Source organism: Triticum aestivum, chromosome 5B (assembly GCF_018294505.1).
Source record: "Triticum aestivum cultivar Chinese Spring chromosome 5B, IWGSC CS RefSeq v2.1, whole genome shotgun sequence".
In the NCBI taxonomy this organism is placed as follows: domain Eukaryota; kingdom Viridiplantae; phylum Streptophyta; class Magnoliopsida; order Poales; family Poaceae; genus Triticum; species Triticum aestivum.
In genome coordinates this window covers 264299100-264313581 of record NC_057807.1, presented here as the reverse complement: position 1 = coordinate 264313581, position 14482 = coordinate 264299100, and the positions used below count along the sequence as shown (strand labels likewise).

The 14482-nt window shown below is 44.4% G+C and overlaps 1 protein-coding gene across 2 annotated transcripts; it reads right to left on the bottom strand.

Annotated features, from left to right (window-relative positions):
- Nucleotides 1-2116: 2116 nt before the first annotated feature.
- Nucleotides 2117-12261, bottom strand: LOC123111277 (uncharacterized). Of its 2 annotated transcripts, none has more exons than XM_044532037.1 (5): nucleotides 12050-12261; nucleotides 5914-6117; nucleotides 5296-5438; nucleotides 3068-4841; nucleotides 2117-2980 (listed from the first exon to the last, which is right to left on the bottom strand). In XM_044532037.1, exons 1-5 carry the CDS (start codon nucleotides 12098-12100, stop codon nucleotides 2366-2368), a joined length of 2787 nt encoding a protein of 928 aa, XP_044387972.1. In that variant the 5' UTR covers nucleotides 12101-12261; the 3' UTR covers nucleotides 2117-2365. The 2 variants fall into 2 exon arrangements, with proteins under 2 accessions (XP_044387972.1, XP_044387973.1); XM_044532038.1 differs by having other exon boundaries at nucleotides 3068-4565.
- Between the last annotated feature and the right edge of the window lie 2221 nt (nucleotides 12262-14482).

The following is a 14482-nucleotide window of genomic DNA, read 5'->3' as shown; positions in this document are numbered from 1 at the left end:
GCAGGATCTCCGACAACCAAGGAGAGGTAGAAACATCGGCGCGATGCTTCTCTCCTTATCGGGTCACCTCGGCCCTTCACGATGCACGCCGTGCGGCGTGGCTTGTCGGATATGCCACTGCCAAGGCCCATATTCCATCGGCCGACAAGTTGGGTCTTACCATCAGCTCTCCACGTCTTGGTTTCTTACCGAAGTCTTGTCCAGTCCGCTGCCATCCATCAAGATGGATCCTGGGTGGTAAGGCAAAATATTGTAGGCGGCTGCTACAAATCTACCAGATGATTTCTGTAGGAAATCATCCGACTCGACAGCCATCTGATCTGACAGATGGTGGCCGTTCGATAGCAACAAACAGAGCCGTCGTCTTTCTTCTCTGTTCTTCACCATCACACGACTACTTCCCAGGACTGGAGCACCGACTACCTTGTCTTTCTTCTCTATTCGATCTGCGCAGCACCGGGGCCGCCGGCGAGTGCCTCCGGAGACACTGCATCGCAGCACCGGGGCCGCCGGGGGATTGGAAACACCGGCAAAAAGCTTCAGCGACAGCTTCCATGGCAACACAACATGGGGTGAAGCACCGACGACGCTCCATTGCAGCCCTTGTGGTGCTCCATTGTAACCCCGATGGAGATTCAACGACCCCGATGCGCTTCATTGCAGCTTCGACAACACTTCATTGCAGCCCCGGCAGAGCTTGAACGACCCGTCGGCGAGCACTGCATTGCAACACCGCCGGTCGCCGGTGAGCATCCGTCGTGTTGCACAACAACACCAGTCACTGCAGCCTTGCCGCGCTCTGTCGTGTTGCACAACATGGCCGATCAGTGCAGCGTCGATGCCCTCCCTACTGCAGCGGTGCCCGGGCGTCATCTTTTGCAGCGCCGCTCGCCACCCCCACAACACTGTTGTGCAGCCGGGGGTAGTTCGTCGGTGGCCCGGGTATGCAGCGTCGGCGCGCATAGATGCTAAGAGAGCAGCCGCCCGCGCTGCACCGCCGGATTCGCAGCCCAAGCCGGCGCTCGCGCATAGGCGGCCGTGACCCCTCGCTCCCCAGATGGTGACCAGTCCCTGGCATCCTCTGGACCCATGTGCTTGCAAACGGAGACGGTGGTTTGCAGCGGCGATGCAGAACGTCGGTGTTGCAGGAGCAGGGGTTGAAGCAACGGGAGGCAGTAGCGGCGCCGGTCTAAGGCGACCGACGATGGCCGCTGGTGTGTGGTGTGCTAATGGAAGAAGAAATAGAGGAGATTCAGCCATGGAGACGAGTGAAGCTAGCAATGCTTGGGGGGAGGTGATGGGTGGACCGGGTGAATCGGAAGAGATAGGACTAGGAGAAGAGCGGTGGGCAGGCTCACGGGTACACGTGTCAGGCAGCAGAGACGGCTTACAAGCGAGAGAAATCAATCGGTGGAAAATAAACAATTTCCAATATTGTACTCTCACTGACCCAAGTAAAAACATTGAAACTACAACAACATCCGAGATGGCCACGCTCCAGCAGAATAAATCAGATGGCTGTCGAGCCAGCTGATCACGCGTGGAATCAGTCAGACGTGTAGTGCAGGTAGGCCTATTTTTCTTGGTGAAGACATTAAAACATGAGACAAATAGACAACACCAAACTTCCCTGCACTGATACACTGAAATTTCAACCTGCGTAACACCACCATTAGATGAGATAAGCCTCGTCCAGCCTCGAGTACTAGTCTTAGAACAACATAATGACTACGGCAGCCCTCATTCAGCCTCGAGTACCAACATAATGAGTACGGCAGTGTTAACACCTTACATGCAAAATTAGACCGAGCTAGTCGAAGTAGCTACCGTTTCTAACAAATCACTAAAATAAACTACAAAGAAACTACTCTGCTCAACTCTTAAAACTTCACCAACAGCTTCAGCAATTGCAGATGCACAACAAAGACCCAAGGCATGGTCCAGATGAAAATCCAAGATGTCAGTTAGCAATTGGGCAAGCAAAAAGTGTGTTAGGCCCTGTTTGATAGCAAAGTATTTTTTAAGTATTTTGAGAATACTCCCGACACAAGAGCAAGAATGTAGACTGCACAGATGATGCTCAAGATGCAGCAAGCAGACCAAGAACAGGATCTGATCAAGATAAAAGAGACACAATCAATTGATACACTATAAACAGCTGGTACAGTTGACTGCAGTGGACAGACTAGAGTATTATTTCATCTGCACATTGTCACCAAATCCATTACAATATGGCTAATTAAATTACTACAAGTTCGGACCGGAAAATAACAATCGGTACATTAATTCCAGATCTCCCATTAGGCACTCCTATAACTACTAACTAAGCATTTAGAACAGTATCTTACCTGGTGTGCCGTGGGATCTAGAAAACAGAACTTAACTCAATGCATATAGCAGCATACAGGCCCGTTTCCACAGTCCATCCAGCCCGTACAACATTCTTGTCGAGCACCAGATACTGATCTACAAGCACTTCCGAAGTCGCTAGTTTCAAAGTCCCCAAGACATGTACACGAGATTCAACAGGCAGTGCAAGAACATGCCGAGACAAGGGAAGTTCGAATATTGTGTCACTCCGTCTCATGAAATGAACAGCATCATCCTCAACTTGATTTTTGAAAATAGTGAAGCCAACTGGATAATTTTCAACAGATAATACAAGCTCACCCTCCACTTTAGGGTGCACATAGAAACTGTCATCAGGGTGAGAACAAAGTACAAATCGAATTGAAGAGCAAACCGCATTGCTGAAAGTCACCGAGGTGATGTTCACAAAGCCACCTCTGATAGAAATTAAATTGCTCCTGGGTTTGTCAAGGGGATCATCATTCAACAATAATGTACTCTCGAATACTCTCCCAGGTATTTCAGGGTCTTCAGGCTTGAAAGATGATTCAACCGGAACATCAATTTCAATGATCCAGCACCCTGCATGAGCAGTCATGGGACGGCTCGGGCCTTCAAGAGCAAGAGAGTCCTGCATATATATTATAAAAACGTCAGCAGTAATTCACCACCATCACTAAAAGAAAAGGATAATTTAGTTTATGAATAAATATCATACGATGAAAGCGGAAGGTTTTTTTCCTATATGCTCTGATAACCAAATGGAGCGTCTTTTAATAAACTGATCCTTTTCTCCTTCCTTTGACTCATAGATTAAAGTACCACCTCGATCATCATAAAGTACAATGGTCTTTATCAAGCACAAATTTGTGTGGATACAGAAAATTTCGAAGAGAGTCTGGCCTTTAGGAAAATATGGTTCTGAGGGGATAGATTTCTTGAAGAAGTTAACAATATCTTCCTCAGGCGAAATCCCAACCAAAGTAGTTTCACTCGCACTGATCAGTCCTTGCACCTCACCCAAATCTGGTTCGTGTAAAAAAATCAAAGGAGAGTTAACAGCAAGAACATTAGAAGTTTTACTGCGGATCAGCTCTAGCAACACCTCTAATCCACGTATCACTGGCAGCAGCATCGGATCCAAACCATGTCCATGTGAAAACAACGAAGAATCAGGTACTAATGACAGCACCTGACCCAAACCAGTTGTATGTGCAGATCCTAGAGAATCAGGTAGCAATGGCACCATCAAAGGTTCCACGCTTCTTCTGCTGATGATCAAAGATTCCACCCCTCTTTTTGTGATGACGAAAGGTTCCATGCTTCTTTTGCTGATCGAAGGCTGAACCCAGTTCTTGCCGCTGGTCAATCCTACCATGAAAGCCATTGCTATTTTGCTCATCTCACTGGTCCCTGGCCTGCTATCATTATAATTTTCCTTCTGTTTTCCACCATCACGGCGACCTTCCAGGTTGTCATCACAACTATCAAATGGTCCAGATCCAGGTGTGTTTGTTTCTTTGTCATTACCATGTCCAGACAGTCCAGAGCTAGATCCAGATGTCTTTTGCTCTTTGTCATCACCACCAGATGGTCCAGGCTCCTTTGATCCTTTGCCATCGTCACCAGGTGCCATGGGTCCGGGTCCGTTCTTAATAATTCCAGGACCCTTCACGTTGCAAACCAGATTATGCACTTTAATTGCTTCATGTCTGAATCGCAACAAGATTTTAGCCACTAAGTTGTCCTCAAACTTAGAATCAATAGGACCATTGTGGACCTTATTTGACATTACCTTCCAATGCATCATATACTCATACAAGAGTTTTGTCAGGCTTGAACGACTCTCCTTCCAGTTCTCATTGACAGATATGAATAGATTAACGATAAGTGAAACTTCAGCTAAAACCACTGCATTCCGTGCTAATGCCTCTTGCACTTCTTGAATGAGTCGTTGTTTTTCAGCCTCACTCACATCATGGTTTGATAGAATACTGTGGTCATAGTTTGACAGCACTTCGATGCCATGTGAAAATTTCTCCATATTTAGAATTATGCCCAGCAACCTCTTTTCACAATCACCTTCTGGAATCGGTCGAGGTCTTTCGTAGTTCAGGATGCTTGGGTAGTCTGTGCTACAGCCAAATGCAACAGAACCTTTGATTATTCGCAGACAATCTTCCTTCACAAGCTCAAAGATTTCACCCTTCTTGTTACTGAAAGCAAAAAGGTATAAGTTATCACTACTCATGTAAATCCCAGCTCGAGCATTATCTTTCTTCATTTTAATGAACATCCATCTGGGTGGCTGTTTATTAGGTGTCTGATATTCCAATAGGCGACATGATTCTTTTCCATGTCGAAATGTAAAATTCTGGTCATGGTCACACAGCCGATCACTGAAGTAGCTGATAAAATTACTTAGAGAACCTTCTTGGCTTGGGTTAAAAAAAGTCTCAATCAGATCAAGTTTAAAATCTCCCAATGCAAGGCTGTTCACAACAAGAAAGGTTTAGACAGAATTCTCTTTCAAATTGAAGCTGGTCTAAATGGTCTAATACACTAAACAATAAGAAAGGATGGCAATGCAAAACACAAATGCATAGAAATGATTATTTGGATAGAGCATCTTAGAGAAATATGGGTATAAGTGCTAATCAACGAAGAAGTCCTAGGTTCATTCTAATGAAAAAAATTCTAATGATATATTTGATGCTAATTATATGCATATACAAGTTCTAATAAAAGAAGTCTTAGGTTTTCAAAGGAAAACGAGCTCATCTATGACTACTGTGATTAAGATCTGAATTGGAGAAAAAGGACATGCCAATCGACGAGAGAAAAAAAAGATCCCCTTTATAGTGTTATGTAATGGAAGGAGTAATTAAAACTTGCAAAGAAACTACTAGAAATGTTGAATTCATCGAGGATGTGTCCCAGAATTACCTCACAGGCATTTGTTCTTCTGATAGCTTGTGAATCCACTGTTGTAAATCAGAACATTTTAGGACAGGATTTTCATATAATGGAACTGAGTTCTGCTTCTTCGGTTTGTTCACAAGCCAATCTTTTGCTTGCAAAGCTGCGATCTGCATGAGAAATAAAAAAATTAGGGCACCTCCACATACCTAAACATGAACACTGACAAATACGTCTAGACATTCAATCATACACACTTAGTAACAACGATTCCAGTACTGGATAGACAAGGAAATAGTTAAAAACTAAGCACAGCACATAGTTGTACGTATGTGTAATAGGAAGGGACAAACCACACTGCAATCAAATAAAACAAACATCTGTAACATTATGCTAACAAATCCATAATTATACTTCAAAAAACTTGCATCAACCTTTCTTTTCTTATTGGCAAATATGCCAGTTTCCTCCAGCTGAAAGATATTTTGTAGCAAGAATTGCAACTCCTCCACCAAACTATCTCTCTCGGCTACCAATTTCAGTGCATTAATGGTTTTGACAATGCACATGAAGAATCATCACCATTTTAATCCATTTGCAATCTATGTAACCAACAAGATAAACAGAAAAACATGCATCTCATACCTTTTGCAGATCTTGGTCCAATTTCATGAAGTATTCCTTTCGTTCACCATCAGGAGGAAGACTCGGCTTCTCTTCTATTCTGAGAACACTATTCCAATCTTCAGAATTCTCTGCAGACTTCAATTTTTCGCGCATGCCATCTAACTTTTTTCTCATAGCTTCACCAGGGTCATCTCTGTCAGCAATCGTCTTTTCTTGCTTCGCCTACAGCAAAAAACATAGATGCTGTCAGTCAAACACAAAAGCTCTTCAAAAGCAAGCAATGAGACTAATGTGATAATGCAACAATATGATTACAAACATAAATTTGAATTCATCCTAACCAGAAAATAGAATTACCAATTACCAAGAATACAAAGTTCACTAACTTCCGAACAAAATCCTAGTACTAATTAAGGATCACGTCTTACAAAATTTCTTTCACTTGTAAGATGTTCAGTATTGGCCAACCTTTCTGGAGAAAAAGATAAACCTTACGTTACTATCCCCATCCACCAAACCAAAGCTTCACCCGAACACCAACCGTTTGGTTCCAACATCTTCAATCAAATTAGCTACTCCCTCCGTCCCAAAATAAGGGTCGTTGATTTAGTACAAATCAAATAGAGCACTGATTCCCCTGTTTTTGACATGAAACATAAAGTAGAGGCGCCTGCGTTATCCCACCAGCTTTTGGGTGCAATAATCATGTACGCGGTAGTCACAACAACAACAGGATCAGCTTTTTATGCTCCAGCACATCCAGTTATATGTACGTCTGTTCTAAGTTTTCCCTCGACACTCTGGATTTCTATCTTGGAGTAACTAGGAATCAGCAGTTAGCTATTCAAGGGCTATGTGAGTGATCCACTGCATGCTCGTGTAATAGGCACTATATACAGGTAGAGCACTACTTGATTCACGATATTTTTATGAATTGTCATACAACAACAATCTATAGACCATCCAAATACATGAGCACATTAGAACAGGGGCGGAGCTTAGTTGGGGCCGACCTAGGCCAGGCCCGCCCAGGATTTTGGTGAGCATTTTAATACCTATGCTTATAGCCCAGTCAACTAAGGCGGCGTCTCTATTCGGGCTATTCCACAACGAGATGCAGCTGCTTCATGGTCAACCCAAAGCCTCAAAGGGCCGGTAGCCAGCAGGTAGTCGTGGTTCTTCTAAAAACCCAGATGGTCGGGGCAAGCGTGTGCTCCTCCACCCGCCAAGAGATGCAGCTGCTTGTGCACTTCTATGTTCGGCAGCAGCACAGGAACACGGAAGGAGCAGACGCCTCTCATGGCATTTCGTGCAGATCTCACATCACACAGCCGTCTGCTATTTTCTATGCGAAACCAGCACAGTCATCTGCTGGGATCGCCAGCCACATGCCCACACCGCAACAGCCACCTGTTGGAATTTTGATCGCAGGTCATAATTGACCGAGAGAAAAGGGGGAGCCTTTTTTTCACCACGTATGTGCCATGATCGGAGGCACCAAATCCAGCTGTTGGTTTCGGTCCCTGGTCCCTTTAGCGCCACCTATATAATGTGAGCAGGATGTACCCCTTCGAAAAAACACACATGTACGAGTCATACAACTTATTAACAACCGATCCTAAAAAGAAGGCGCTCAACTTATTAACTTATTAACAACCGACTACCACCACTGGCCACCGCAAGGTCAGTGCCGGCAGCAACCTGTGCGTCTCCTATGGTGAAGCTCCTGCTGCTTTCTACGAGTTCCTGTTCCTGCACTTCTTCCCTACCATCTCCATGTTGCTGGAGAACGCAAGGTGTGGCCATAGGCTACACAAGGGTGCATCGAGCAGGCAAACCCGTAAGAAATCACGAACCCTTTACTGTTAATCTGTTTTAGGTGGTCTAATGCTAGGCTCAAGATCCTATTCATGTATGTCTAAACTTTTATGTCTAACATTGGTATCATGAGCATGTTTATGCCTAGATTAGATCCCTAATAATTAATGGCGATCTGTTTAAATTGATTATTATGATTAAGACCTAATGAGTACTCCCTCTGTAAATTAATATAAGAGCGTTTAGTGTTGTTTTGGATCTCCGCACCTCGCGCTTTTATAGGGGTAGTAGATGGGTAATTAACGATAATCTTAAAACATTAACCTTAAGAGCGCGAGGTGCGGAGATCCAAAACAACATCACATCTGTCTATCTATCTCTGTATGGTGTGGATACACTGGCTAAAACGTGTTTGATCTAAAACACACTTGTTTAACAACCTCCACCATGCCCCGCGCCTATCTCCCTCCCATCGAGGCAGTTACGCACAATCCCCACGACCCAACAACGACTCTCACCCATCCTACCTCCCAAGGCGGACTCCACACCTGCTGTGACGCGCACCCGCGCCGCGCTGCCCATCTCACCCATCGCTTCCTCCCCCGGCGGACTGGAGCAACCGCCATTGTGCATCCCAGGAAGCAGGCGTCGCCGTGTCCCAGGCCTCGTGCGCCCGCTGCGCCGTCGGTCCCGTGCCGCCCCCGTGCCCCATCGTTCTGTCACCTACCGCCCCCTCCTCTCCCCCTCACTGCCTGCCCCGCGCTCTCCCTTTCCCTTCAACGAATTTCAAGCACGCGGCCGTCACCAGATCGCGGAACCTTGAGCAAGGAGCCGTCGCCCACATCGCCTAACCTCGAGCAAGCGGCTGTCGCCCACATCGCCTGACCTCGAGCAAGCGGCCACCGCTCACATCGAGAAAGAGTGCAAGACAACCACGACGTCCAGCCACGACCACGAGTATTTCGTCACCCACCGCCGATAATTTACCGGTGCTTCGCTTTGAAATAATCCACATGTTATTGTTTCGTTAGGTTGATGAATTATGAGAGTTCAAAATTGTTTCTCATAATTGTATTCGATACAAAAATAAAAATCATTGGGTTTAATCAGAAGTGCTCATGTTACATTGCTCCCCTGCAAAACAAATTACATTACAACTACTAGCATTAGTACAATTGGAGAAGAACTTACACGTTGATTTTTTGTGTGGATCAACCTGCTTGAGGACCTGGGGTGCGGCATACTGATATTCTCCATTGATTGTGTAGTGTGCGCTATTCAGGAAAGTGAGTACGACATGCAGTTTTGTCCTCACATGAGCTAGCCAATTTGGGTATGAGTGATATTCATGGAGGCCATTCTACGTGTCCGGCGAACTGCCTTGTCTATATAACTCCTGATGTATTCGATGATCTAGCTGTGGAATGCGAACTTGCATCATTTTTGTGTGTGTGGGGGGGGGGGGGGGTGCTATTTTGAGGTATTGCTACAATGGTATCCCTTTTTTGTCCGATGATCATGTATACCACATGCTCTCCAAGTGATAACTTTCTTGTGCTTTTTCTTGCCACAGAAGGGCAGGATAAGTATGGATAAGGTGTTCTGTTTTTATTGAACAACCCCTTTTTATAAATTTTCATGCTAATTAATATGTCTTTGATTTTCCCTCTATGAATCTCCATTGAACATCCTCTAATATTTTGTGCAGCCTTTACTAGACATGTTGAAACTACATTGCTGTCTCCAACTCTGAAAACAACATGCCATGTTTGATTAAAATAGGAGCCTGGGCGATGGAGTATAAAGGCACCTTCATACTGTACATTTGTACGGATGTATCAACATGTTGGCATTCACAGCAATCATGTATATTTTACAAGCAGATTTGTATGTTACATTTAGACTGAATTTTACCTTTCCCATGTGTAGGCATATGAAGCATTGAAGCTGGAAGTCATGTGATCAAAGTAGGTTATAGCTGTCTACTTTTGAAAATCATAGCATTTATCAGCTTGTTTTACGATTATTTCGGATTGGGATGATTGGGTTGTCATCATGATTCATAGGAGGATAAGCACCAGCGACGAGTAACTGGGAAGGAGAGGCTGATACTTGAGATAGGTTCTACGATGATACTGGAGAATAGCATGGATTAATCTTCAAATCCTACTAGGCAGCGCTTCACCATGAATGGCTACAACGGCAGCGGAATGGAGGAGCTCAGTGTGTTCTGTAAGATGGATGTGTGGTATGTGGAGTGAAGATGAATCTACCATCAGTTTCTTAATTAATGAGGTGATTCTGATTCCTAAAATATTATGTGATCCACATACATGATGGATTTATGCTTATTGCTTTCTGGGATTCTATTTCAGGACAACTTTACCTGGTGGCGCTACCGGTACCCAAATATCTCATTTCTCTTGATTATATAGTGAAAGCAATTCACTTCGGTTCGCCCAAATTCCCCCCAATTTTTTTTGAAAGTTTGTTCTGATCAAATATGTTAAATATCGACACATACTCCCTCCATCCGGAATTACTTGTCGCTTAAATGGATGTGCTAGATACATCCGTTTGAGCGACAAGTAATTGCGGACGGAGGGAGTACTTGACTATGAAAAATAATTTGTATTGCTGTTGCTGGGTAGGGATAAGTGTTATGAATTGTTGCTATTGTTGTCAGAAACATATATTGTTGAGCTTACAGATAAGCACATAGAAGATGCAAAATATAATATTATTTATGTGTTGTTGTGCTAGATTATCTCGTGAAGGGCAAACCTAACAATGTTCGATGCAATGAAGTGAATAAGGGAGGAAGAGCTCAAGGGAACAAAGGGTAGAAGAATATACAAATATACAAACTGACCTGTTAGGAGTGGCTTCACAAAAACTCAGGTCTAATTTTTTTGGATGATGCACATTAATGGAGTTTTTCGTTTATTCACTTCGTTCCAAAATACTCATTAGCAGCAATACAAAGCGTTTGATTAGAGCAAAGCTATACAACCAAGGAAATTGGATTTCCTTTCCGTTGATGTACATATTTTACTGTCCCTAATCTTTCTCCTGGCCCAATATATTTGCAGATGTCTATGTCTTTGTGATCTTTGTGGAGGCTGCTTATCTCACAGTTTTTTCTGTCTATCCCGCCTAGGAAAATAGATTGTACATTATTAATTTAGTCCAACAATACGAGTAACATGCCTGCCTACTGTAGTTATTTTTGACAATCTGATATGTTCACACATCATTACAAGGTTCCTTAAAACTACCTTTGTAGATATTTCAAACCAAGGTCTAGGAGTATTCAGCCAATCATACTTTCAGACCAGTAGAGAATGTGAAAAAAAAATATGTATTTAGGCTTACTGACTACTATTAACAAACAATATGGTTCTCATATGAATGTGTGTAACTTTATTCTATTCATCAGTGTGTAATTCACAAGAGAACTGTGCAATGAGGTTCTTGTCATACTGGTGAGGATAGTGTACTATTCCCATATTGTTTTGCTCAATATTTTAGCACTGGACCCTTCTTGTTTTGTGCAACAACTAACACTCTTTCTCACCACTACGGCATGAAACTTCAACCATTCTTCTGTTTGCAGCAGATGGTCTCTTTGATGGTTGGAGTCACCATCTTGGCTTGGTACCATGCACAACAGTCCCATGGAATCTATCATCGCCTTAATGGCTACTAGAGCCGGTGTAGTGTGGTGAAGGCACTGTCAATGAAGAGAAAAAAGATTGTCGTCGAGTTGTTGTGCAAGGATTCTCCGATTGCTACGAACATTATTACAGTTTACAAGATTTTGATAAAGATATACATTTTATATTTAGAGAAGATATGTAACAAGTCCTATGTACCCTAAGTAGTTGCCCGTTGCACTGAAAGTTCTGAAATTTTCTATTTTCAACACGGGAGTATTGGTCTGATTTAAGAGGAGATTAGCTTATTTTGTAAGTATATTAAAGAGGTGAATGAGAAAAATTCTTGCTACGGTTAGATTGTGCAACACACGTGCAAGCTTACTAGTTGTTAAAGTTAATCATCAGAATTAGGGGTTAAGTAGTTTTAGTTAAGGTATAATTTGCTATGTGTGGTGCTAATTGCATGATTATGATGTTTAATTTGGTTAGAATAGTTAAGCCAAGCTTGCGCATCAAGTTAATGACAGGATTAGCACGTTACTACCCCGGATTAGCAATTAGAAGGAGGTGATTTAGCAAATTAAAGAAAAAACCCAAATGCAAAACTCTAGAAATCGAATCCCAAAAACTTTGGAGCCCAAAAGTTAAAATCAAAAAAGAAGAGGTGAAGGGCTCACCATGGTGACACCGCGTCGAGATCCCGCACAGCCGCCTCCGTGCGTGGGCATCGTCGCCGCGACGCCGCGTGAAGAAGAGCCGCCGTCTCTGGATGACGCGCGTGAAGAAGAGCCGCCGTCTCTGAGCTAGGTTTTCGGCCAACAGCACTTTTGTTTCGGCCGAGAGCTATGCCGACAGTAAATTCAATCGGACGGCCAAAACCGACTCAGAGCGCCAGGCGGGCTGCGGTGGCTTCACGGGCCAAATTTTGGCCATGGGCTGCTGCCCAGGATGTCACAGCCCGCTGGATATGTTTTCTTTTTCTAAAAGGACTCCTATTACACCGAAATCACTAGTTAAGGAGTACTCCGGAGATCACTCCAACTTTCCTAGGTTGCGACAAGTGGCGCGCTGCATGTGCGCCACTTGTCGCAACCTGGGAGTTTTCCTTTTTTTTCGTAGATCCGTTTATTTAAAACGTTTTACCTCTTAAACCGTGCGTCCAAATCTCGAACCGCTTTCGCTGTTGGATTCCTCGCGTCGAGATTTTCAAAACTAGATCACATGTTGATAGGTTTTGACGAACTTTTTTCTCACGAAAAAACCGGACAAAAAAAACCGATGAAAATATCAAACCGGGGACACGGGTTTTTTCCCTTTCCGAAAGAGGCACGCCCGTGCCTCTGACGAAATCACAACCGTGCCTCTCGCGGAAGCAAACCCGTGCCTCTAGCGAAAGAAAAAAATAGAAAACACATTTTTTTCTCTTTCCGAAAGAGGCACGCCCATGCCTCTCGCGAAAGCACAACCATGCCTCTCGTGGAAGCAAAACCGTGCCTCTTGCGAAAGAAAAAAATAGAAAGCATGTTTTTTTCCTTTCCGAAAGAGGCACGCCCGTGCCTCTCACGAAAGCACAACCGTGCCTCTCGCGGAAGCAAAATCATGCCTCTCGCGGAAGAAAAAAAAATAGAAAACGTGTTTTTTTTCATTTCCGAGGAGGCACGGCCGTGACTCTCGCGAAAGCACAACCGTGCCTCTCGCGAAAGCAAAACCGTGCCTCTCGCGAAAGGAAAAAAACAGAAAACACGTTTTTTTCCGTTTCCAAGAGGCACGGTCGTGCCTCTCGCGAAAGCACAACCGTGCCTCTCGCGAAAACAAAACCGTGACTCGCGGAAAAAATGTGTTTTTTGCGCAAAAAAAAAGTTTTTTCAAAAAAAAATTGGTCGAAAAGCTAGGGAAGACCGGTGGAAAACCAAAACGTCCAAAAAACCGAAAAAAAACCATTTAAAAGCCGAAAACGCGTGCGAAAAAATAAAAAAACAAAATCCGAAGGGAGCGCCCAGAGCAGGGCACGTGGCGAATGGCTGAGAGCGCGCCAAGTGGCGCTGATCGTTGCGAGGCTCCCGAAGGAGCGCTCGTTAATTAGTTGCTCCCCTATTAGACGCCTTCGGCGACCGCAACTTGGGAAGCTCCTATTCGAAATCACTAGTTGAGGAGCGCTCCCAGCAACGATTAGTCGAAGAGCGCTCCCCGCGCGACAAGTGTCACGCGCGGAGCGCTGATGAGACTTTTCCGGGGCGCTCCGCGCGACACTTGACGCGCTGTGGGGCACTCCCGTGATTTCCGGTTTCCGGCTTTCCTTTCTGGTTTTTCCTTTTTTTCACTTTAGTCCTTGTACTTTTATTGTTTTGTAATACACTTTTGATCTTTTTTGGGATCTACTTCTGTTTGGTGTCGTCGAATCGGTGTCGCCGACTGTCCTTTCGTTGCCATCATCGCCGCTCGTCGTGCCCGCTGTCGGTGTCAAAACCGACGGATCTCGGGTAGGGGGTCCCGAACTATGCGTCTAAGGCTAATGGTAACAGGAGGCGGGGAACACAATGTTTACCCAGGTTCGGGCCCTCTCTATGGAGGTAATACCCTACTTCCTGCTTGATTGATCTTGATGAATATGAGTATTAAAAGAGTTGATCTACCACGAGATCGTAATGGCTAAACCCTAGAAGTCTAGCTTATGATTATGATTGTTGTCCTACGGACTAAACCTTCTGGTTTATATAGACACTGGAGGGGGGCTAGGGTTACACAAAGTCGGTTAGAGAGAAAGGAATCTACATATCCGAATCACCAAGCTTGCCATCCACGCAAATGAGAGTCCCATCCGGACACGGGAAGAAGTCTTCTGTCTTGTATCTTCATAGTCCAACAGTCTAGCTCATGTATATAGTCCGGTTGTCTGAGGACCCTTTAATACATGACTCCCTCAATAGCCCCTGAACTAGGCTTCAATGACGATGAGTCCGGCGTGCAGATTGTCTTCGGCATTGCAAGGCGGGTTCCTTCTCCGAACACTTCAAAGTAGATTTCGAACACAAGAATCGTGTCCGGCTCTGCAAAACAAATCCCACACACAACCGTAGAGAGTACAATATTTTCACGAGTCCAATCCGCTG

Bases quoted from the DNA above. Each gene is read 5' to 3' on its own strand.
- LOC123111277 (XM_044532037.1), bottom strand. From the start codon at position 12,100: ATGCCCACGCACGGAGGCGGCTGTGCGGGATCTCGACGCGGTGTCACC. The intron at 6,118-12,049 runs GTGAGCCCTTCA...TTTTTGCTGTAG, and splicing joins CTCGACGCGGTGTCACCATG to GCGAAGCAAGAAAAGACGAT. The intron at 4,842-5,295 runs GTAATTCTGGGA...TGTTGTGAACAG, and splicing joins GAAGAACAAATGCCTGTGAG to CCTTGCATTGGGAGATTTTA.